Source organism: Pongo pygmaeus, chromosome 23, assembly GCF_028885625.2.
Source record: "Pongo pygmaeus isolate AG05252 chromosome 23, NHGRI_mPonPyg2-v2.0_pri, whole genome shotgun sequence".
NCBI classification, from domain to species: domain Eukaryota; kingdom Metazoa; phylum Chordata; class Mammalia; order Primates; family Hominidae; genus Pongo; species Pongo pygmaeus.
In genome coordinates, this window is record NC_085931.1 from 42037664 (window position 1) to 42061845 (window position 24182).

Here is a 24182-nt window from a genome sequence, read left to right on the forward strand (position 1 = left end):
TGGCTGTTCCAGCCTCAGCAGCCAGTTTGAAGGATTCCCAGGGGGTAGCCACCTTGCTCCGGCCTCTTCCAGGCTGGGAAGTGGGAGCCTGTGCCTTTAAATTCTCAGCAGGTTGAAATGGCTGATGACATCACTGGTTCCCGGGAGCGGTAGAGCTGGAGCCGGAGCCGAGGGAGTCCAGGCTGCCGGGGGCTGCAGATATGGAGGGCCGGAGCAGCAGGGGCAGCAGGAGGCCAGGGACCCGGGCTGGCCTGGGTTCCCTGCCTATGCCCCAGGGTGTTGCCCAAACTGGGGCACCCTCCAAGGTAAGACCCCTGAGACCCAGTGCCCCCCCCTTTCCTGATCCCTGGTTCCACACCCCCCCCCCCCACATACACTGCAGGCACCCTGGTGCTCCTGACTGAGGGGCTGGTACTTTCCTCTGCTCAGCGAGCAGGGGCTAGGTGAAGAGAGCACCCTGGGGGCTCAGGGACAATGACAGGATGCCCGGAGACAGATGAAGTTAGCCATCTCCAGGAGCCCTTGGGAGAGTCCTGGACGGGGTATCAGAGGACCCAGCTGTGCTCCACCTTTGCTGTGTGACCTTGGGCAAGTTGCTTTTCCTCTCTGAGCCAACGCAAAATGAGGGGGCTTGTCGCTGAAGACTAAAACTGTGACATCTGGGATGGCTAAGTTGTTAGTACTGGAGGCGGTGTGATAGTTGGGGGGAAGCCGGCACACAGTGTGACACTTGGAGCCAAGGAGGGTGCCTAAAATGCCACCTCAAAGAACTGAGTTTGAGAAGGGAGGTGGAGATGGAGTTTTAGGTACTCTGAACCGAGAAGGATACGGGACAGAGACAGAACAGTGTCTCCGGAGGCAGGGCCTCCCTGGGCCCTGTTACCCTACCTACGGCCATCCTGGGGCAAGTATAGACCTTCTTCTGCCCTCCTTGGCAAAGGACACTTTATCCTGTCTTCTGGAGACAGGGGACATCAGAGAGAATAGATGGGGAAGGATAAGTCCCTACAGGACTCCGTGACTCCCCGCCCCTCCCACCTGCCGGACATAAAAGGGATACCTGCTTGCCTGTCCTTTCAGGTTGGGGAGAAAGTGGAGGATGTAAGAGGGCACAACCTGGGCACAGAGAGATGTGACACCAGGATCAACTTAGAATCTTGGACTTGCTCTGAATACTAGATTCACACTTGGTGAGGATGGACTATTCCACAGGGCTAGATGGAATTCTAGCAAATGTTGGGCTCATAAATGCAGACAACGTGAGACGAAGATTCCCCGGAATGTAATGTGGCCAGGGACCCTAGACCCCACCCCTTCATTTTACAGACAGAGAAACTGAGGCCCTGGGCAGAGAGGTACTTGCCTAAGGTCACACAGAGCTGGGCTTTGAATCTACACAGCCAGTCTCAGCTCCCAGCTCTTGCTCCTGAGTGGAGCTCTGGGAATGGGTAAGAGAACAGAGACGGCTGTAACCAAGGGATTTGGATGTTTACGGGGTGGTGGAGAACTGAGGGTTTCTGGGCATTATGAAGGAAGGGAGAGGTATTTAACAGGCTGCACCCATAGGTCTGTATCTTGACAACAGAAAAAGAAAAGAAACAGGCTGCCCCCAGTGTGCCCAGACCTGGGATATCAGGTCAGTAGCCGTGGCTGGGGGAGCTTCAGGGACTGCAGTGGGAGGGTTGCCCAGGGAACCTGCCCAGAATGGGCAGGGTGTGGGTGCCAGCCAGGACAGCAAGGCAAGTCCTCAGGTTCAGGTTCACACTCTGCCTCATTTGAGTCAGGGTCTTAGTTTCCCCATCTGTGAAAGAGGTTTCAGACTTAAAGGAGGGGTTAGGGTTTTGTGTCCTATCTCCTCCAAGACAGAAGTTGACCTGCAGCAGAATAGGTTGAAGTGAGGTAGTAGGAAGAACTTCCTTGGACAGATGTGCCTTTCTTAGCTAGATGAACTCTGCTAGGGTCTATATGGAAGTTGCGGCCCAACGCCCTGGTTAGGATCACTCTGAATCTTTGACTTGTCCTCCACAAGGTGGACTCAAGTTTTCAGCTCCCAGCAAAGAAGAACGCGGCCCTAGGACCCTCGGAACCAAGGTTGGCTCTGGCACCTGTAGGGCCACGGGCAGCTATGTCAGCTTCCTCGGAAGGACCGAGGCTGGCTCTGGCATCTCCCCGACCAATCCTGGCTCCACTGTGTACCCCTGAAGGGCAGAAAACAGCTTCTGCCCACCGCAGCTCCAGCCTGGCCCCAACATCTGTGGGCCAGCTGGTAATGTCTGCCTCAGCTGGACCAAAGCCTCCCCCAGCGACCACAGGCTCAGTTCTGGCTCCGACGTCCCTGGGGCAGCTGGCGATGCCTGCCTCAGCAGGGCCAAGATCTCCCCCAGCCACCCTGGGGCCCAATCTGGCCCTAACTTCCAGAGACCAGAAGCAGGAGCCACCTGCCTCCGTGGGACCCAAGCCAACACTGGCAGCCTCTGGCCTGAGCCTGGCCCTGGCTTCTGAGGAGCAGCCCCCAGAACTCCCCTCCACCCCTTCCCCAGTGCCCAGTCCAGTTCTGTCTCCATCTCAGGAACAGGCCCTGGCTCCAGCATCCACGGCATCAGGCCCAGCCTCTGTGGGACAGACACCAGCTAGAAAGAGGGATGCCCCAGCCCCTAGACTTCTCCCTGCTTCTGAGGGGCATCTCCAGCCTCCAGCTCAGACATCTGGTCCTACAGGCTCCCCACCCTCCATCCAAACCTCCCCAGACCCTCGGCTCTCCCCCTCCTTCCGAGCCCGGCCTGAGGCCCTCCACAGCAGCCCTGAGGATCCTGTTTTGCCACGGCCACCCCAGACCTTGCCCTTGGATGTGGGCCAGGGTCCTTCAGAGCCTGGCACCCACTCCCCTGGACTTCTGTCCCCCACCTTCCGGCCTGGGGCCCCCTCAGGCCAGACTGTGCCCCCACCTCTGCCCAAGCCACCGCGATCACCCAGCCGTTCCCCAAGCCGCTCCCCCAATCGCTCTCCCTGTGTTCCCCCAGCCCCTGACATGGGCCTCCCAAGGCTTGGCACCCAGAGTACAGGGCCTGGCAGGTGCCTGAGCCCCACCCTTCAGGCCCAAGAAGCCCCAGCCCCAGTCACCACCTCCTCTTCTACATCCACCCTGTCATCCTCCCCTTGGTCAGCTCAGCCTACCTGCAAGAGCGACCCCGGCTTCCGGTGAGGGGGCCCTCTCCCAAGAAAGGTGGCTGGGGCTTAGCTCTGAGGTTAGCCATTCTTCCAGGGTGGATGGCATGCTCTACCTCAGCTTCTCTCTCTGAGGAAGAGTCTTTGGGGAGGGGGTTGCTGGGCCCACTCTGTGACGCTCAAAAGATAGCATCCCCTCCTAAGGAACTTGCCGCCTCTCAGTTGATCTCCCCAGGGAGGGTGTGGCAGGGGGACAAGATGCGGGGCCTCCTGTGGGTCCTTCTTAGGGCTGTGGCCCACACCTGCCTCCATTTAGTTCCCCAGGGAGTCCTGTGAAAGGAAGCTTGAGGGTGAGGGAGTGGTGCCAGGACTACACCCTCATATGCCCCTGCCCGCAGGATCACTGTGGTCACATGGAACGTGGGCACTGCCATGCCCCCAGACGATGTCACATCCCTCCTCCACCTGGGCGGTGGCGACGACAACGACGGCGCAGACATGATCGCCATAGGGTGAGGTGGCAGGGCATGTGGACCCCCTCCTGAGCCCCTCGGGCCTTCCAGGCCCTCCACCCATGGCAGGGTCTTCCAGGGCGCCTCTCCAATCCCATGGCCACCCCGCCCCCACCCCTCCAGGTTGCAGGAAGTGAACTCCATGCTCAACAAGCGACTCAAGGACGCCCTCTTCACGGACCAGTGGAGTGAGCTGTTCATGGATGCGCTGGGGCCCTTCAACTTCGTGCTGGTAACGCACCCCTCACGCCCTGGAGGGCCAGAGACCCTGCTGAATTCCTGGCTCCAGCTGTACCCTGGCTCACTGTGGGGCCCGCTGGGCCTCTGTGGCTGGGTCCGTGACATGGGTGGGTGGAGGAGCAGACCTGAAGGTGGGCGCGAGGGCGGGGGAGTTGTGTTCTGTCCCCCAGCCGCGTGGCCTCCGCCGCAGGTGAGTTCGGTGAGGATGCAGGGTGTCATCCTGCTGCTGTTCGCCAAGTACTACCACCTGCCCTTCCTGCGAGACGTGCAGACCGACTGCACGCGCACTGGCCTGGGCGGCTACTGGGTGAGCCTGTGAGCGGGCCCAGAAGGGGATGGGACATGAAGGGGGCCTTAGATAGTCCCTCCGCCCCATGCACAGCAAGGTCCCCTTCCCATCCTCCACCCTTTGCCCTGCGGCCCACCCCTCCCCATGCACCGCCCAATACCCCATCCTATTCCTCTATACCCCCGCCCTTTTCTCTCCCCACTGCGTCCCAGCGTTGTTCCTCATTCCGTAGGACCCATCCACCTTCCACCCACGTCTCCTCTCTAACCCCCGCTCCCAGTGCCTTACCTCCTGGCCTAAGCCCCGCCCATGAGCCAGCCGACCCTGCCTCCCTAGGGTAACAAGGGTGGCGTGAGCGTGCGCCTGGCGGCCTTTGGGCACATGCTCTGCTTCCTGAACTGCCACTTGCCTGCGCATATGGACAAGGCGGAGCAGCGCAAGGACAACTTCCAGACCATCCTCAGCCTCCAGCAGTTCCAAGGGCCGGGCGCACAGGGCATCTTGGATCATGAGTATGGGCTGGGGTGGGGCCAAATAGAGCTTGGGTGGGGCTAGTGATGGGGGTTTTTGTACCAGCTTGGGTGGGGCTTATGGAGAGAGGCAGGGCCTATGGGGGTTAGTGCCCACCCAAACTAGTTGTAGGAACACGAAAGCAGAGAACAGTTGGATGGGGAGGGGCAGAGCCTGTAGGGTGGAGCTTTGCTGAGGGGCCCGGCCTCGCTGAAGGTCAGAACCTAATTTCCTGTAGACCAGTCCCCCTGCTCTTCCTCTGCCCTTTGGTGGGCTGGAGGCTCTGGCACCACTCACCCACTCACTACATCCCCTCGGGTTGGATGGGGCCTGGGAGGATCTGGGCTGAGCCCTTATCCCCCATGGACCTGTTGACACCCCCCACTGCCCCCCACATCTCTCCCATCCCCCACCCCAAACAGCCTCGTGTTCTGGTTCGGGGACCTGAACTTCCGCATTGAGAGCTATGACCTGCACTTTGTCAAGTTTGCCATCGACAGTGACCAGCTCCATCAGCTCTGGGAGAAGGACCAGGTGGGGTCCTTGTCCCCAGAAGCACACAGAGCATGTCCCAGGACACGCCTGTACCTTAGGCTATGGTCCCTGTCCTCACCTGCCCCACCCCTTCCCTGGGCACAGCAGAGCCCAAGCTGTTGTCCAATCTGCTCTCCTGGACCCCCCACAGCTCAACATGGCCAAGAACACCTGGCCCATTCTGAAGGGCTTTCAGGAGGGGCCCCTCAACTTCGCTCCCACCTTCAAGTTTGATGTGGGTACCAACAAATACGATACCAGGTGAGCTCAGTCCGAGGAGGGATGGGGAAGTGGGCTGAGGTCTTCTTGAACAGGGAGACTCTGGGAAGAGGGGCAGGAGGCAAGGTGGAGGGTTGCACCTTGATCCCCAGCCCCTGAAACTTGGGGTACCCCTGCTCACTGCAGTGCCAAGAAACGGAAGCCAGCTTGGACAGACCGTATCCTATGGAAGGTGAAGGCTCCTAGTGGGGGTCCCAGCCCCTCAGGACGGAAGAGCCACCGACTCCAGGTGACGCAGCACAGCTACCGCAGCCACATGGAATACACAGTCAGCGACCACAAGCCTGTGGCTGCCCAGTTCCTCCTGCAGGTGAGTTCTGGCCTCATCCTCCCCATGCAAAATCCCCAGGCCCAACTTGGCATACTGCTGCCCCTCACCATTACCCTTTGTATAACCCCTTGTACCTGCCCTCAGCAGCATCCATTTGTTGTAACAGTGGAAATGGGATTGCGATCTACATTTTCAGATGAGGAAGCTGAGGCTCAGACACATGGCATCACCTGCCCAGGGTCACACAGCTAGTAAGAGGAACAGTTAGGATTTGAACCCAAGTCAGTCTGGTTTCAGAGCCCATGCCTTTTCTTTTCTTTTTTTTTTTTTGAGACAGAGTCTCGCTCTGTCGCCCAGGCTAGAGTGCAGTGGCGCGATCTTAGCTCACTGCAAACTCTACCTCCCGGGTTCAAGTGATTCTCCTGCCTCAGCCTCCTGAGTAGCTGGGATTACATCACCCGCCACCATGCCAGGCTAATTTTTGTATTTTTAGTGGAGACAGGGTTTCACCATGTTGGCCAGGCTGGTCTTGAACTCCTGACCTCCTGATCCACCCACCTCGGCCTCCCAAAGTGCTGGGATTACAGGCGTGAGCTACCGTGCCCGGCCAACCTTTTTTTTCTTTTTTCTTTTTTTTTTCTTTGAGATGGAGTCTTGCTCAGCCGCCCCAGGCTGGAGTGCAGTGGCACGATCTCGGCTCACTGCAACCACCATCTCCTGGGTCCAAGCGATTCTCCCGTCTCATCCTCCCAAGTAGCTGGGATTACAGGCACCCGCCGTCATGCCCAGCTAATTTTTGTATTTTAGTAGAGACAGGGTTTCACCATGTTGGCCAGGCTGGTCTTGAACTCCTGACCTCAGGTGATCCACCCACCTCAGCCTCCCAAAGTGCTAAGATTACAGGCATGAGCCACTGCCCCCGGCACCCAATTTTTTTTTTTTTTTTTTAACGTAGTCTCACTCTGTCGCCCAGGCTGGAGTGCAGTGGCGTGGTCTCGGCTCACTGCAACTTCTACCTCCTGAGTTCAAGTGATTCTCCTGCCTCAGCCTCCCGAGTAACTGGGATTACAGGTGCCTGCCACCACGCCTGGCTAATTTTTGTATTTAGTAGAGATGGGGCTTTGCCATGTTGGCCAGGCTGGTCTCGAACTCCTGACCTCAGGTGATCCGCCCACCTCGGCCTCCCAAAGTGCTGGGATTACAAGGTGTGAGCCACCACACCCAGCCTTAGAGCCCGTGCCTTTTCTGCTAATCTCTAACTCCAGTCTTCTGAGAAAGGTTTAGAGCAATTTATCTTAAAATTCACTTATAGGCTGGTGCAGTGGCTCACACCTGTAATCTCAACACTTGGAGAGGCTGAGGTGGAAGGATCGCTTGAGCTCAGGAGTTTAAGACCAGCCTGGGCAACACAGTGAGATATCATCTCTAAAAAAAATCAAAAAAAAGGCCGGGCACGGTGGCTCATGCCTGTAATCCCGCACTTTGGGAGGCTGATGTGGGTGGATCACATGAGGCCAGGAGTTTGAGACCAGCCTGGCCAACATGGCGAAACCCATCTCTACTAAAAATACAAAAATTAGTCTGGCGCAGTGGTGCATGCCTGTAATCCCAGTTGCTTGGGAGGCTGAGGCACAAGAATCACTTGAACCTGGGAGGCAGAGGTTGCAGTGGGCCAGTATCGTGCCACTGCACTCCAGCCTGGGTGACATGAGCAAGACTGTGTCTCAGGGAAAAAATAAAAATAAAAATAAAATTTAGCTAGGTGGTACACACCTGTATTCCCAGCTATTTATGAGGCTGAGGTGGGAAGATCACTGGAGCTTGGAAGATCTAGGCTGCTGTGAGCTGTGATCGTACCACTGCACTCCAGCCTAGGCAACAGAGCAAGACCTTGTCTCAAAAAAAAAAAAAATTCACATATACAGCATTGTTTTCACTACTAGTGTCTTAAAAATAACAAAGAAAAGATATAAAAATTCACATATATAATAAGACCAGCAAAATCAAACTCCATGTGACATTCATTCATATTCATTCATTCATTATTTACTGAGTACTTACTGCCTTACCATATGCCAAGCATTATGAGAGTGTGTAGTGATGGGGAGGGAGAGCAAAGATATAAAAAATACAAAGCTGAACTCTTAAGTAGTTACTATAATTTAGTATCGTATTTAGGATTGAGGTTCCTGGTTGCTGACATCAAAACGGGAAATCCTAGAATCTCAGAACCAGACCTGTGAGACCATGTAGTCCAACTTCCTTTTTTTCTCTGGCGGGATCTGAGGCTCCTTATGGGGTAGGCACATGCCCCAAACCATACACAGGCTCTGCAGTGGCAGAGCAGGGTAGATCCCATCTTTTCAGCCCTGAAACCCAACTCTGGGCTCTTCAAGTCTCTTGATCTGATAAGAGGGAGGCCAGCAGGCCAGAAAATGTTCTTCCTGGTAACTTTGTCACGTGGCCAGTCAGTGGGACATTGGCCGATATCTTTAGCTGGGAATGGAAATATCCCCACGCTTGGCCTGCCATGACCTCTAGCAAAAGTGTTGGGCATGAAGATTTAACCCACAATCAGGGACCTCACCTGAAAAATCACTTCTTTTGATACCCCATCCTGTCCTTTGCGCCTCCTCCAGGACTCTGTCCCTTTAAAAACATTTCCCAGCTGGGTGCAGTGGCTCACGCCTGTAATCCCAGCACTTTGGGAGGCTGAGGCAGACGGATCACTAGATCAGGAGTTCGAGACCAGCCTGGCCAACATAGTGAAACCCTGTCTCTACTAAAAGTACAAAAATTACCTGGGTGTGGTGGCGCGCACCTGTAGTCCTAGCTACTCGGGAGGCTGAGGTAGGGGAGTTGCTTGAACCCGGGAGGCGGAGGTTGCAGTGAGCCGAGATGGCACCACTGCACTCCAGCCTGGGCTACAGAGCAAGACTCTGTCTCAAAAAAAAAAAAAAAATCCCATTGAGTACCTACTACATGCCAGGCCCGTGTAGTGCACTTTACATATGTCATCCTTTTGAATGCCTCAGTAGGCCCTGAGATGTCCCAGTTTTCCTCCCTGTTTTACTGGTGAGGGAAACTGAGGCTCAGAGAACTTAAGTCTCTTACCCAAGGCAATGCAGTCAGAATAGGGCTCAGTAGGGGTTTTGACGCTGCAAGGCCTTGGAGGGCATTTTCAAAGGTCTACCCTTGCCTGCCCCTGCTGTTAGGAACACAGGAACAGGGAAAGAATGTGCCAGTTACTTCTGGAACAGATTGGCTTGGAAGCTGAGGGAGGGAAACCTGAAACTAGGTAAACAGGGGATCAGACAAAGATCTGGTATTGGCAACAACTCAGCCCTTCCCTGAGGGACAGAGGTGGTGTCAATATCCTGGCAGCCTGCCACCTCAGCAGCTCCACCCATTCAGGTGGCGCCCCTGGTGGGTCTGGGTTGACCTTGGGGAAAGGATACTCGTGATTATAACTTTCCTTCATGGACTGATGACAAGGTAATAGTTAGTAACCACTTAGTACTTACACTCAGTTGGAGAAACTGAACCTTGGGATGGTTAGAGCCTGCCCTGAGGTAACATAGCGAGTTAGTGGTAGAGCCTGGAAGTGGACTGAGGTCTCCATCCTCCCACCCAGAGCTGTTCTTGCCTACTCAGGAATATTCAGCTTACCCCAAATACCCAGTGCATCATAGGATTTTATTGGTCTTCCTTGCTAGCATAGAGACAAATCATTTATTGAGCACTTACTGGTATACTGGGAAATTTATGGGATGCTTTGCAAATGGTGTCTCACTGAATCTGCTGAACAACTCCAAGAGTAAAATAAGAGTCTCTGAGTTTGGCCGGGCGCGGTGGCTCATGCCTATAATCCTAGCACTTTGGGAGGCTGAGGTGGGTGGATCATTTGAGGTCAGGGGTTCAAGAACAGCCTGGCCAACATGGTGAAACCCTGTCTGTACTAAAAATACAAAAATTAGCCAGGCGTGGTGGCGGTACCTGTGGTCTCAGCTACTAGGGAGGCTGAGACAGGAGAATCACTTGAACGCGAGAGGCGGAGGTTGCAGTGAGCCGAGATTGCACCACTACACTCCAGCCGGGGTGACAGAGCAAGACTCCATCTCAGAAAAAGAAAGAAAAAAAAAGAGTCTCTGAGTTTACAGATGAGGGCCCTGGCATTCAGAGAGGCTGAGGAACTCACCCAGCCTGTCAACAGCAGAACCAGAGCCAAATTCAGGATCTGCTAGCTTCAAAGCTATGTTCTCACTCACTCCCTAAGGAGGCTGTGGGCAGAAGGAGCCCTGGGCTGCGAGGCAGCACAGGGCTTGGTATTTATACTAGACCTGTTCTGCCTCAGTTTCCCAGTCTGTAAAGTGGCCCTTTGTCTCAGGCAATTTGTGCTAAGACCCAAGAGCCTTAAGTGTGTGGGATACTAGAGGGTCTCCCCTGATGTGGCCCCCTGCCCCTGCCTTGCCTGGACAGTTTGCCTTCAGGGACGACATGCCACTGGTGCGGCTGGAGGTGGCAGATGAGTGGGTGCGGCCCGAGCAGGCGGTGGTGAGGTACCGCATGGAAACAGTGTTCGCCCGCAGCTCCTGGGACTGGATCGGCTTGTACCGGGTGAGGGGGCAGTGGCGGTCAGCGACTCAGGGAAGAAAGGGGCCTGGAGGAGCAGCTGAACAGCATGGTGGGGTCACTGGCTTGTCCAGATCTTGATGCCACACTGGGAGACTGCTGGGATCAGACATTATAGGGTCACAACACTGATTCCACAACACTGATCCCCCAGGTGGGTTTCCGCCATTGCAAGGACTATGTGGCTTATGTCTGGGCCAAACATGAAGATGTGGACGGGAATACCTACCAGGTACTTAAAAGGAGTGGGAGAGTCAGGGCAAGTCCCTGTTGCCTTTGGGACCTCAGAACTCACCTTGGGGGCTCTCAGGTGGCCTCCCTGACCCCCAACTTAGGCTTATATCCCTGGGCCCACCAGGTAACATTCAGTGAGGAATCACTGCCCAAGGGCCATGGAGACTTCATCCTGGGCTACTACAGCCACAACCACAGCATCCTCATCGGCGTCACTGAACCCTTCCAGGTAAGTAGGCCAGACTGCTGGGCTGGGGGTGCCTAAAGACTTTTGTTGAATGCCACAGCCCCTACATTCTGCTCCTTGAGCTCAGACAAATAACCTGACCTCCCAAGATCTGCCAACCAGAGAGGAAGACCTCAGGAGGTCAGGCCTCAGTGGCTGGGTTGGGGAGCAGGGCACCCCAGTGACCAGCATTTCCCCTAGATCTCGCTGCCTTCCTCGGAGTTGGCCAGCAGCAGCACAGACAGCTCAGGCACCAGCTCAGAGGGAGAGGATGACAGCACGCTGGAGCTCCTGGCACCCAAGTCCCGCAGCCCCAGTCCTGGCAAGTCCAAGCGACACCGCAGCCGCAGCCCGGGACTGGCCAGGTTCCCTGGTCTTGCCCTACGGCCCTCATCCCGTGAACGCCGTGGTGCCAGCCGTAGCCCCTCACCCCAGAGCCGCCGCCTGTCCCGGGTGGCTCCTGACAGGAGCAGTAATGGCAGCAGCCGGGGCAGTAGTGAAGAGGGGCCCTCTGGGTTGCCTGGCCCCTGGGCCTTCCCACCAGCTGTGCCTCGAAGCCTGGGCCTGTTGCCCGCCTTGCGCCTAGAGACTGTAGACCCTGGTGGTGGTGGCTCCTGGGGACCTGATCGGGAGGCCCTGGCCCCCAACAGCCTGTCTCCCAGTCCCCAGGTCCATCGGGGGCTGGAGGAAGGGGGCCTGGGGCCCTGAGGGTGGGGTAGGCAGATGGGCCAAGGTGACCACCATTCTGCCTCAATCTTTTGCAAGCCCACCTGCCTCTCTCCTGCTGCTCCTCCAGCTGTATCTGCACCTGCCTCTCTGTCCTGGCCAGGGATGGACAACTGGGGTCCCCCAAAACTCAGTCCTGGCACCTCAACTGTGACAATCAGCAAAGCCCCGCCCAGGCCCCCATCTGGGATGATGGGGGAGCTCTGGCAGATGTCCCAATCCTGGAGATCATCCGTTAGGAATTAAATTCTCCAGCCTCACTCTCGGCTCCTTCCTACTTGTTAGTAGTCTTGGGATGGGGGTAGTCAGAGGCAGGGACTAAAGAGGTGAGGGAATGACAGAAACGACATTTACCAGGCACCAGCTGTATACATTACACATGCCATCTCCTTTAGTCTGCACCGCAACCCTGTGAGATCAGTGCTATTCTTAGACCCATTTCACAGGTGAGCAAACTGAGGCCTTTAAAAGGTTATATCAACCTCTCAAGATCAGACACCAAACCATAGTTCAGCTAGGTGTCGCGGGGGGGAATACTTATTAAGTGCTAAGCACTGTATATGTATTGGTTCACTTAATCCTCAACAACCCTATGAGGTAGCTCCTGTTTAGAGACCCCCTTTTTTCAGAGGAGGAAACTAAGGCTTAGAGTGCAAGAGGGAGGTCCTTTGCACAAGGGCATGGAGGAGATTTGAATTTAGGGTTAGGGCTGGGCCAGGAAGGGCACAGCAGCTGTTAAAAGAAGGGGCCCCCCTGGGAGGAGGGGAGCTGAAAGCCCTCTCCAACACCCACCCCAATCCTGGATTCAGACACAGACATTTCTGTGACATCCCTAACTTCCCACCTGCTACCCCAGGCCACAGCACCCAGGCACTGGGGCTCCCCTAGGCAGGTTTTTGAGGCATGTATTATTTTTGCAACACGGACATAACATGTACCTCCTCTGGTACTGCCTGGGGCTGCTGCAATGAGTTACCCTTTCCCCATTCCCATCTGTATGTGAAGTTCCCTGGCAAGGCCAAAGCCCAGGGCATCAGAATGAGCTTCCTGAACACCACATCCAGGCATAGAAGAGTTGTGTCATACATAGCTCAAGGTCACCCAGAACAGCAGGAGACGTGGTCCAGCATTTGGGCCTTGAGATCCCCCCATTCAGCCTCTTGATTGTCCACAAAAGCCTCTGTCATGCTTCAGTGTAACTTATGGAGGGGAGGCTGAGATTCCCAAGGCCTGGCAAAGCCACGGGCAAGGTCCAGGCTGGTGCCCAGGAAAGCTGAAACTGAGGTCACTGGCTCCAGGACTTCTGCTGCCCATCGGGTCTCCTGGCTGCCTGGGTTAGCTGCAGGCACTGGTTGTAGAATGACACGGGGCCTCTCAGGGGCTCTGAAGGCCATGGCTGCCTCTCGTCTGTGCCTTTATCCTGGAGCTGGCGTCGCCTCTGCTGAAGCTTCCGCAAGTGCCGGGCTGACACCTTGATGGCCCTAGGGTCTCTGGAACAGCTGTAAGGAGAGAAGAGTGGGGCAGATGATCAGGGCTGACAAGGATCCCACCCTACTCTGCAGACAGTGGGCTGAGGCCCAGAGAGAGAGGGGGATGGGGCCAGAGTCACCAGCAAGGCAGAGAGGGGTGGGTTTCACGGAGAAAGGGTGTAATAAACCGGGCTGGTACCTGGAGGCCTGGGTTCTGCCACTAGCTGGCTGTGGAAACCCGAGCCAGAAGCCTCAGCCTCATCTATGAAATGGGAAAGTTAAGAAGGAGCTGGCTTTGAGAATCAGAATCCAAATGAAAGCAGAGCACAGTGGCTCATGCCTGTAATCCCAGCACTTCAGGAGGCCGAGGTGGGAGGATCACTTGAGTCCAGAAGTTCAAGACCAAATGAGATTGTGGATTAGGAGTGAGTTAAGTACACATTTTGCTGTGTGCCAGGCAGGGCATGACCTATGTGCATCCTGCCATTTCCTTGGTTCCTACGACCATTTTACAGACAAAGACATGGAAACTTGGAAAGGTGAACCAGTTACCAAAGTCATGTGGGAATCAAATGACAAAGCAAAGATGCGACCCATAGAGGCCAACTGCAGAGCTGGACCTGGGGCAGCCGGGGGTAGAGGGATGAGGCTATGGATGGGAGCTCAGAGGTCTCCCGATCCCTTCCCCTACCCCCTTGTCCCAAGCATCCAAAGTGGGTATAAGCAACCCACCCCTTGAGAAAACCCCCAGTCCCTCCTGGCTCTGACATCACTTACTCTTTGCCTTCCACACAGTCCAGTGGAGGGGCCAGCTTGAAGCAGGTTGTGCCCAGCAGCTCCCAAAGCATGTTGGTAACCTCGGGTGGGCTGTGGAGCCTCAGGAAGCGTGCCAGACTGAGAACAGAGGCAGGCTCAGGCCGGGGCAGGGCCTTGCCAGCCAGGGGCCCCTTCCCATGCCTGGCAGCAGGCAGCCCACCCCGCAAGGGTTCAAAGGGGCCTCACCGGCACGTGCAGTTGCAGTGGAAGAGGGGCTCTTGGGCGCTGTTGAGCAGCTGGAACTTGATTTCCTGGGGCCCAATCTGGTGCTCACACTGGTCCAGGTGGCGGCGGAAGCTGCGGCAGACCCGGCGGGCACCTGAGGGGTGGATGTGGTGTTGATGGGAGCCCAGTCCACCAGGGAGGCCCCACCAATGCCTGCGCCATCCAGGAGAAACACTAGCACATGTGCTCAGTCACACACACAGATTCCCTCCATTTCATGCCTTCTGAGAGTCTTTGTGCCCTCAGTGTGCCGCCCTTGTGGGAGTGCCTCCCTACCCCCAAGCCGCCAAACACAGTAGTACTGCCATGGGGGACACCCAGAGTACTGATGGTAGTCAAGAAAGGCTTCCAGGAGGCAGAGGCTGCTAAACTGAGGGTGGGAGAGAAGAGGAGGAGAGGAGGAACAGCATGTGCAAAGGCCTCGTGGTAGGAGAGAGCCTGATGCTTTTGAGGAACCAAATGAAGTTTGTGAAACTAGAGTTTTGACTGGGGTTAGGGTCTGCAGGGCCAAGGCTTGAGGGCCTCTGGGTGTTGGGACATCATTGGCTGAGATAAAGAGGAGTGGTGGTGGGTGCACAGTGGGGCCTGATGTGGTCAAATTCGTGGATTATGAAAATCCTGTGCTGCAGTGTGATTTGATGGGAGAGGTTGGGAGATCCCAGGAGGAAACTGGGGCAGGAAAAGAGGCAACACATGACCACCCCTAAACAGAGGCAGGGACACCCCCTCATGTCAGGAACCCCCAAGGTTAGGTTCTGAGCTCACCCTGAGGTTTTAGGCCACGCTGTGGGCCCTGGAGGCCTGTGGGGGCCACATCAAGCCTGGGAGAGACCATAGGGTCCTGGAGGGCTGTGGTGTTGGTTTTGCTGGGGCGCTTGGACCCTTTCTGCTGTGGTGGCCACTTCCGAAGGTGCTGCTTCTGTCGAGGCTTGGGAGGGGCTGGGCTCTGGGAGCTGGGAGTTGGGGAGGTGGCCCGGGAGCTCCAGGAGGCATTGTAGAAGGTCCTGGGCTGAAGGCGAGCGAGGGGCACTGTGCCATACGTCCTACACCTGGGTGGTGGCAGTTGGTGGAAATTGGTGACTAGGAATCCCCCTTCCAGAAGCCCCCAGGGTCGTCTCCACGGAGATCAATGCTCTGCCAGTCCCATCCCCCATCCCACTGGGTTGTGAGGGACACCCAAGGAGGGTCTGCATCCCGGGCCCTCAGGAGAGGACATGTAGGATGGGACATCATTCCCTGGAAGACAGACAGACAGATAGCTCTCCCTCACCAGGCTTGGAGCCTGGGCTCCCTCTCTGTCTGGAAAGGGACACAAGGGGGTGGCCACGTACCCGCCCCACCAGTACCACGCCACACACGCCTCCTGCTCCTCCAGCACAAAGCAGGGGATCTCCAGCACGTTGAAGAAGGCCACGCCCACGATGTCCGAGATGGAGTCGTGCTGATTCTGCAGGCATTGCTGAAACCTGCCCCAGAGCAGATACTCAGGACCCTGGGGCATGGAGGGCTGTCTGGCTCCTCCTACAGCCCACTGTGCCACTACCAGCTGGATGGTTTGGGGTCCAAGTGTCCCTTCTTTCTGGCCTCAGCTTTCCTACCTGCACCGTGGGGTCCAAGCTGGCTGAGCTTTAAGATCCTCTGCAATCCCAATGTCTAGTTACCCAGGAGCTGGGTAACTCCGCCCTGTCCCTGAGCTCTGGGCCCTCGCTGCCTGCCACCAACCTGATGTCACAGTCACAGTGGGAGATGGTGTGGAATCGGTAGTTTCGGATGCCATAGTTGTACTGCAAGGGTGAGATGTTCTGTGGGCAGCGGTCATGTTCCCGGCAACAGAGATCAGGTCCCTGGAAGACCCCTGCAGGGAGGGGAGGGGGCACTAACTCAACAGGGTCCTAGGCATCACGCACCAGCTATGCCCCCCGGTAGCAGGAGGGCAGAGACCTGGTTCTCACCCCAGCCCTGACACAAATGCCATGAGGGTCCTCAGACCAGTCACTCTCCCTTCTGTGGGACTCTCAGAGTTTCAAAGCTGGAAAAGAGAAGCCAAGCTGCAGCCCCTGTTGGGCAACTCTAAATGCCAGGCAGCCCACCCATAAATACATGGAAAGGTCTTCCTCGGGGGAATTGGAGTCTGCCTCCAGAGTTCCCAAGCCCACGCCCCAAATAAAACTCCAAAATTATGAATGTGTGTATGACGGAATGGCAAACAGGCAGGGTGCAACATTTCTCACTGGCACAAGGAGGTGTTGCCAGGATGCCAACCTGCTCTGACTCAGGTGCCAAGTCCTCCCCCAACCCTGCACACAAACGCACAGACATCTGTACTGATAGTGCAAGAAATTCATCTATGTTTATTACCATCTAAAAAATAGCACTCTTTACTAAGCATTTCCCACATGCCTGGCACTTCCCACATCCAGGCTCACAGCCAGCCCTGAAAGGGAGGTATCACCTTCATTTTACAGGTGAGGAAATAGGTCCAGAGAGGGGAAGTGACTTGCTCAGCTTGTATGTGCTGAGTTGGGATTTGAACCCAGGCCTTTCATCTCAGCATCCATTCCACTGGGCACCCCGTGCCCACAAAACCTCCTCCTGGGTAATGGCTTTTTGGCTCAGTTGACCCTGGATCCTCCCCCAGCCTGCCCAGTCCCTCGGATGGCATTTAATGAGGACTCCCCGGTTTGAATAAGACCTTCCCCAACCATGACCTCATTTAAGCACCCCATGATGAGATTCATGATTACCCCCACTTTACAGATAAGGACATTGAGGTTCACCATGGTCAAGTCACTCCTTCAGGGACACACAGCCTAGGAGAGTAAGGGCTAGGGCTGAAGAAACCTTGCTTCCCTGATCGGACCCCCCAGCCCACACACCGCTTATGGCTCACCCAGCTCTGAGGAGTTCCTAGCAGAATCTCCAACTCCACACCACAGCGTGCCAGGCATGGTCCATCCTCTCTTCTCTCGCTGGGGCCCTCCATCAGGGACTCCACTCTGCCCTGCTGCTCGCTTCTTCCTGGCCCCTGCTGGACTCTCCTCAGGCGCTTGGCATGCCTCCCACTGACTCTGAAGAGTGGCCAGTGCTCTCTGCAGCTCGGGTCCGGGGGTGTGGATGAAAGAGCCCCGGGCAGTCTCATGAGCACAGAGGGCACCGTAGGCTGCGGTGAGCTCCGGCTCATCCTCCCAGCTACATGCCTGCAGCCTCCTATGCGCATCCCAGCGGGCATGGATCAGGGCCAGTCCCTGAGCATCCTTGGCCAGGAAGCTCAGGTATCCCAGTGGGTTGCCAGGGACGGGCTTGGTCAAGTGGCAGGAAGTCCTGTACCAGCAGAGGGCAGGGGAGCCCCCCAGGAAGCCCAGCATCCCAAACAGCCCTGCCAGAACCCCCATTCTGCACTGACCCAGTCCAGTCAGACAAAGCCCCTGGGATGCCTGCCCTTGGTGGCCCCACGAGGCGGCAGCTGAGCAGTGGAACGGAAGCGGGTCCCAGCAGGCCCGGTGTGGCGGGACCAATGAACGGAGCTGCGGGAGGAGGAGGAAAGAGGCTGGAGTATGGGGTGATCTTGGGCTTGTAACCGAATCCACCGGCCAGGCAGGACGCTGATTGGCTGAGGAGTGCACTTGCCGGGGCCCACGCCCCCATTCTGCCTGCCCTTCTCAGCGCCATCCAGTCACCTGCTGCCAGCCCTGCCTGGAGTGAGACTATGGGAGCCAAAGCCCTAGGCTGTGGGATGGGGACCAGGCTGGGGCTTTCACATCTCCTTGAAGGGAAGGAAAAGGGTTCAGGAGCTTGGGGGAGTCCCCTAGAACCCACCCTTGTCACCCTTACCACAGTGGTGGCTGCCACACCCACCTCCATCAGGCTGGCAGGGGGCCATGGGCCTCTGCCAGGGCTGGGTGAAGGAGGTGAGGGCAGGGCTGGGGCTCTGAAGCTACCACCCTGGGAGCTCCCAAGGCTTCTGGGAAAGGGAGTGCCACCTGGGGTGCTCCCCTTCCAAGTCCTGGTTCTTAGAAAGGCTCTCGGCATACTCAGGGGACAGGGCCCCAGGGATCCCCACTTCCTAGGACTCCAAGCATGGGCCTGGCCTTGCAGCAACCCTCCTGGTCTGATGACTGGGGGAGACGCAGCGGGAACAGGCCTTGAGAGCCACATAGGGCAGGGCTGATGCTCTGGATTTGAAGGAACTATGGTCCCCAGAGTGGCAGAGAGTGGCCCAGGGTGTATGTCTGTGGCCACCTCCATCCCTGGCCACCTGGGGGGACACAGCAAGCATCATGTGTGCCTTATGAGACAGGAATCTCTCCATCAGGAAGGGGCTATACCCAGGTATTGCTCCTGGGTCCCAAAGCCCAGCTTCCAACCATCTTGTGAGGCCAGGGTGCTTACACCCATAGTGCAGATGAAGAAACTGAGGCTCAGTGAGGATGGGAAAACCTCAGGTGACAGGCTTCAGCTGGGGAGGGCTTAGAGGATGGGAGTGCAGCTCTTGGGGGTCTGGCTGGGAGTCAGGGCTGGCCAAGACAGTGACTTGTCTGTCTTCCATCTGCCCATTAGCCTGCTGCTTCTCCAGCCTCCCTCTGCCCCAGGCTCCATCTGAGTCTCTTCCAGGGGATGAGTCCCAGTGAGGTAAAGCCAGGGGCAGAGCTGGGGAAGGGGAGCTCACTGTGGGGCAGAGCTAGGGAAGGGGGCTGCAGGGTGGGCAGGTCCATCTCTGTAGCTTCAGAACCAGCCTGGGCCTGTGGCTCAAAGGGTCATAGCTGGGAACAATGAAGAGAAGGGAAAGAGGGTGGGGTAGTCCAGGGACCAAGCGCCTTCTCCCCAGAGGTTGAGAAAGGGGGTGTGGAATACAGCGAGTGGTGGCAGAGGAGGTAGACCTGGGGTTCCCAAGGGCAAGGATGTAGCTGAACAAAGGTGAGTCCCTCTGTGAAGAGTTCTGATGTTTGAGAAATCATCGTGCTGAGACTTCCTCCCATCATAGGAACTGCCACCCACCTCTGCCCCCTTTTCCACATTGCTGAGCCCTTCCCTGCCCATCACCTGGGGAGGCTGGGAGGTACGATACGAGGAGCCAAGCTTTCAAGGTCAGACAGCTCCAGCTTGGGTTTCCACACAGATCCTAGGCTTAGAAATCTTAACTTCTCTGAGTCTTAGTTTCCTCATCTGTATCATGGGCATAATCACAGTAGTCACTCCACAGGATGTTGGGTAAGATTCCCAGCACAGTTCTTGGCACCCAAAACACCATCACTAAAGCCTCAGGATATCCCTGGCCAGGAAGCAGTTTACTCAGGAGAAAGCAAGTCCCAAGATTTTGGGGCCACAGCATCTGTGATATCTGAGAGCTCGGGCTAGATGGCGACTGTGGGAACAGTGGCCAGGACACTACCTGCCTGGGTCACTCCAGGCTTGTCCCTGTCCCTTTCTGGGACTCTGTTTCCCCCTCTGTACAGTGAGAAGTACAGTGGAGTTGACCTTTGAGGTCTTTTCCAGTCTGGGTCCCAAACAGCAGCAGGCTGGGGCTTGCCCAGGCCTCGAGGGAGGGTGTCACTGAGCTTTCTGTCCAGACTCCACCCAAAGACAAGTCAGTCAGCCACAGGATAGGCTCAGAGTCCTGCCTCCCACCAGGGTGTCCCTCAGAGGCCCCGGAGCAGAGGGGCCAAACCAGCAAGACAGGAAGGCCTGGGTCCTGCAGACGGAAGAGGGTCTGAGGCTTTTCTCTGGCCCTCCACCTGTCTGGGTGACGCAGGGTGCATAGTGGGTGCCAGTGGGGAGTAGGGGTGGGGGTTCATGAGAGAAGGAGGGGCAGGGCCCCTCCTTCCTCCCTGTGTGATCGTCTATTCCTGTCTCTCACCATCCTTCCCCAGCACACATTGTCTCCTTTTTGGCTTTTCTCCCCCATCCCTCTGTCTCTTGGTCTCTTTCTCTCTCTGGGTTTGATTCTCATAATTTCTTTCTGCCTCCTCCAGCCTGTTCTCTCCATCTTTCTGTCTCCCTCTCTAACTCTCCGTCTGATTTTCTCTCTCCATTTTTTTCTGTCTCTCTTTCCTCTGTCTCTCTTTACAGTTTTTCATTGTCCCATTCTGCTTCATTCTCCGCCCTCTCTCTCTCTGTACCTTCTTACCTCCCTATTTCTCTTTCTCATATTTCTGCCCTTCCATCTCTATGAGTATCTCTCTGTGCTTCTCTCTCTCCCTCTTTTTCCCATTGCTTTTTTAAAATTTTTCTTCTGAGACAGAGTCATGCTCTGTCACCCAGGCTGGGGTGCAAGGGCACAATCTTGGCTCACTGCAACCTCCACCTCCCGGATTCAAGTGATTCTCCTGCCTCAGCCTCCCAAGTAGCTGGGATTACAGGCACTTGCCACCACGCCTGGATAATTTTTGTATTTTTAGTAGAGACGTGGTTTCACCATGTTGACCAGGCTGGTCTTGAACTCCTGACCTTGTGATCTGCCCGCCTCAGCCTCCCAAAGTGCTGGGATTACAGGCGTGAGTCTGTAACCGCGCCCGGCCTTTCACATTGCTTTCTTAATTTCTTTCTTTCCCTCCCTCATTTCCTCCCCTGTCTCTCAGTTTCCCTCTTTCTGTTTCACTGTGTCTTTTGGTTTTTCTCCTTTTTTCCCCTCACCACCTCCTCTAGCTCTCATTTCCTTCCTCTCTGTCTCTCATTTTTTCCTCTGTCCTTTGTTTTCCTCTCTGTGTGTCCGTGCGTCTGTGTCTGGGTCTCTCTCCCTCTCTCTGTGTTTCCACCTCTCCCTCTCTCCTAATTCTTCTCTCTTCTTCCTTTCTCTGCTCTGTCCCCTCCACACCGTGACTCCAGGCCCAGGAACACAGAGGGCAAACCCCCTAACCCCGTGTGCCCTGCCCTTTCCCATTCATGTTTTCACGGACATGACTTCCCCTGAAGCTCACTACCCCTGCCCCTCCCTGGGGAGACAAGCAGGGTGGGGCTTCTCATCCCATATCCCATAGAGGTATGGAGTAAGGCCCAAGAAGAGGAGTGACTTGCTCACCCAGCAGATCCAGAGAGAAGCCAGCTTTGACTTCCCCTGGCATGTGAGGAAGGCCACCCTGTGACCTGGGAGTCTCTTGGCTCTTCCACAGCCTCCTAGCCTCAGGCCTTCCTTCCCCAGTGGCCTGAAGGGTGCCTTCCTTCTGGCCCATGGAGCTGGCACTCCCAGCCTTACCCAGGGGCCTCTCTGTGGCTCTCTATGCCAGGAGAATGGGGCGGGCAGTGCCTAGCTCCAGAGTATTCTGTGTCCATTCAAAAACAAGTAGTTACTGAATCTATTATGTGCCAGGCACAGGTTGAGACTCTGGACACAGCCTGCGAAAGAGAGGAAGGGAGAGGGAATAGAGCAGTCAGGAGGGGTGGAGAGGGAACTCATGCCCCAGGGAAATGGGATCTGGCAGCCACAGAGAGGGGCCAGGGCAGGGGTGTCAGCTGGGTCCTCTAGGAAACTGCTGCCAAGCTAGAGTTAGAAGTCCAAGAGATTTATCAGAGGAAATGCCTATGAAAGATAAAGGGGGAAGAAGCAGGACTGGGCAGGGAAAGCCTTCCGACTGTGTTTCAGATCTGACATCTATGGGAAGAGAGGGGAAGGAGGGTTGGTTGAGAAGAGCCTCATGTTGAAGTGCCACTCTGAAAAAGTCTCAGCCAGCCAACAGGGAGCTCTGGTGCAAAGACTGCCTGTAGAAGAGTCCCAGTTGGGCAGAAATGGCCAAGCCCTAGTGTCCCAGCTGTGCCCAGACATTGGCTGGGGGGCTTCCCAGGAAGACAGTGGCCTCTGCTCTGCAGATCCTGATGGTGCTGTGGCTGGAGGTTGTTAGAAGACTGCTGCCACATCTGGAAACGTACCCACCCATTTGGCTGGGGCAGCCCCCACTGCAGACCAGGAGAGGAAACCCAGTGAGACAGACAGAGTCTGGCATGTGGGGAGGAAGCCCAGAAGGCAGTCTTCTTCCAGGAGATCCTAGGGTTATGGAGTACAAATCTATGGCTATAGAACCATGCCTGTAAGATTTCCAGGTAGTTCAGCCCCTAGCATACCTGCCATCAATGAAACCAAGCCCTAAGTATGAGGGAAGAAAGAATGAGATACAACTTGTGTCTAAAACTAAACATCTCAGTAGATGGGAAGAAACATATTATTCAATTCAATAGCTTATTAAACTAGAATAAAAGAGAGAGACAGAGAGAGATGGGGAGTCAGGGACCCTACAGAAATCATTCTAGGTCACAGAACAACATTAGAAGCTGTGGTGGTTTAAAAAGATGTGGAGAAATTCTTTGATACTCCTCCTTTCAAATGGTGGAGCCTAATTCCCCTACCTTGAGTATGAGCTACACTTAGTTACTTGCTTCTAACAAATCAAATGCGATGGAAGTGAGGTAACCTCTGAGACTAAGTCATAAAAGGCGTTGTGCCTGACTTCTTGCTCTTCTTCCTGGATGACTCACTCTGTGGAAGCCAGCTCACATGTCACAAAGACATTCAAGCAGGACCAGGTGTGGTAGCTCACCCATGTAATCCCAACACTTTGGGAGGCTGAGGCAGGAGGATTGCTTGAGGCCAGGAGTTTGAAACCAGGCTGACCAACACGGCAAGACCCTGTCTCAAAAAAAAAAAAAAAAACAATTAACTGGGTACAGTGGCACACACCTGTGGTCTAGCTATTTGGGAGGCTCAGGTGAGAGGATCGCTTGTGCTCTGGAGGTGAAAGCTGCAGTGAACCATGATTGTACCACTGCACTCCAACTGCAACAGAGTTGCAGGATCTCACTGCCTCAAAAACAAGACAAAAGAAAAACAAAACAAAACAAAAAACAAAAAGGACATTCAAGCAGCCCTATGAAGATGCCCATGTGGTGAGGGAGGAACTGAGGCTTTCTGTTAACATCCTTGTGAGTGAGCCACTTGGAAGCAGACCCTTAAGCCCCAGTCAAGCCTTCAGATAAGTACAGCCCCATCTGACTTTTTTTTGGTAACAGAACTTTTAAGATACAATTCACATACCATACAATGCATCCATTTAAAGTATACAGTTCAATGTTTTTTAGTATATCCATAGTTGTGCAACCATCACCACTATCTAATTCCAGAACATTTTCATCATCCCAAAAAGAAATTCTGTAAGTCATTAAGCCTTCCTCTCTCCCCTATCCCCTATAAACCACTAATCTACTTTATGTCTCCATAGAGTTGCATATTCTTTTGCTTGGTTTTTTTTTTTTTTTTTTTGAGATGAAGTCTTGCTCTGTTGCCCAGGCTGGAGTGCAGTGGCACAGTCTTGGCTCACTGCAAGCTCCACCTCCCGGGTTCACGCCATTCTCCTGCCTCAGCCTCCTGCGTAGCTGGGACTACAGGCGCCTGCCACCACGCCCGGCTACAGAGTTGCATATTCTATACATTTCATATCTAGAGAATTGTACAATGTGTGGTCTTTTGTGATTGGCACTTTTCATTTAACATAATGTTTCCAAGGTTGATCTGTGTTGTAGCATCTATTTGTACTTCATTTCTTTTTATGACTGGATAAGATTCCATTGTATGGATACACCACATTTTGTTTATCCATTCATCAGCTGGTGGACGTTTGGGTTGTTTCCACTTTTTGGCTATTATGAATTATGCTACTATGAACATTCATGTACAAGTTTTTGGACATACTATTTTAATTTTTTTTTTCGAGATGCAGTCTTGCTCTGTCACCCAGGCTGGAGTGCAGTGGCATGATCTCGGCTCACTGCAACCTCCACCTCCCAAGTTCAAGCAATTCTCCTGCTTCATCCTCCTGAGTAGCTGGGATTACAGGCGTGCACCACCACACCTGACTAATTTTTGTATTTTTAGTAGAGATGGGGTTTCATCACATTGGCCAGGCTGGTCTTGAATTCCTGACCTCATGATTCGCCTGCCTCAGCCTCCCAAAGTGCTGGGATTACAGGCGTGAGCTGCCACACCTGGCCATGGATGTATGATTTTATTTCTCTTGGGTATATACCTAGGAGTGAAATTGCTGGGTCATATGCTAACACTATATTTAACATT

At 55.0% G+C, this 24182-nt stretch overlaps 2 protein-coding genes across 11 annotated transcripts; one reads left to right on the forward strand and one right to left on the reverse strand.

Moving 5' to 3' along the window:
• Nucleotides 1–108: 108 nt before the first annotated feature.
• On the forward strand, nt 109–11878 carry INPP5J (inositol polyphosphate-5-phosphatase J). Of its 9 annotated transcripts, none has more exons than XM_054470365.2 (13): nt 109–305; nt 2030–3198; nt 3564–3677; nt 3801–3909; nt 4108–4224; nt 4543–4718; nt 5139–5250; nt 5402–5511; nt 5656–5839; nt 10280–10417; nt 10587–10664; nt 10791–10895; nt 11094–11878. In XM_054470365.2, the coding sequence occupies exons 1-13, from the start codon at nt 201–203 to the stop codon at nt 11598–11600; spliced, it is 3024 nt and encodes a 1007-aa protein (XP_054326340.2). In that variant the 5' UTR covers nt 109–200; the 3' UTR covers nt 11601–11878. The 9 variants fall into 9 exon arrangements, with proteins under 9 accessions (XP_054326340.2, XP_063519478.1, XP_054326339.2 ...); XM_063663408.1 differs by having other exon boundaries at nt 133–305; nt 3021–3198; XM_054470369.2 differs by having other exon boundaries at nt 152–305; nt 2030–2091.
• On the reverse strand, nt 11837–22519 carry PLA2G3 (phospholipase A2 group III). Of its 2 annotated transcripts, XM_054470373.2 has the most exons (10): nt 22463–22519; nt 21144–21457; nt 19169–19291; nt 17019–17652; nt 15851–15983; nt 15460–15594; nt 14894–15177; nt 14090–14222; nt 13865–13981; nt 11837–13117 (listed from the first exon to the last, which is right to left on the reverse strand). In XM_054470373.2, the coding sequence occupies exons 4-10, from the start codon at nt 17518–17520 to the stop codon at nt 12904–12906; spliced, it is 1518 nt and encodes a 505-aa protein (XP_054326348.2). In that variant the 5' UTR covers nt 17521–17652; nt 19169–19291; nt 21144–21457; nt 22463–22519; the 3' UTR covers nt 11837–12903. The 2 variants fall into 2 exon arrangements, with proteins under 2 accessions (XP_054326348.2, XP_054326347.2); XM_054470372.2 differs by lacking the exons at nt 19169–19291; nt 22463–22519 and having other exon boundaries at nt 21144–21360.
• Nucleotides 22520–24182: the final 1663 nt, after the last annotated feature.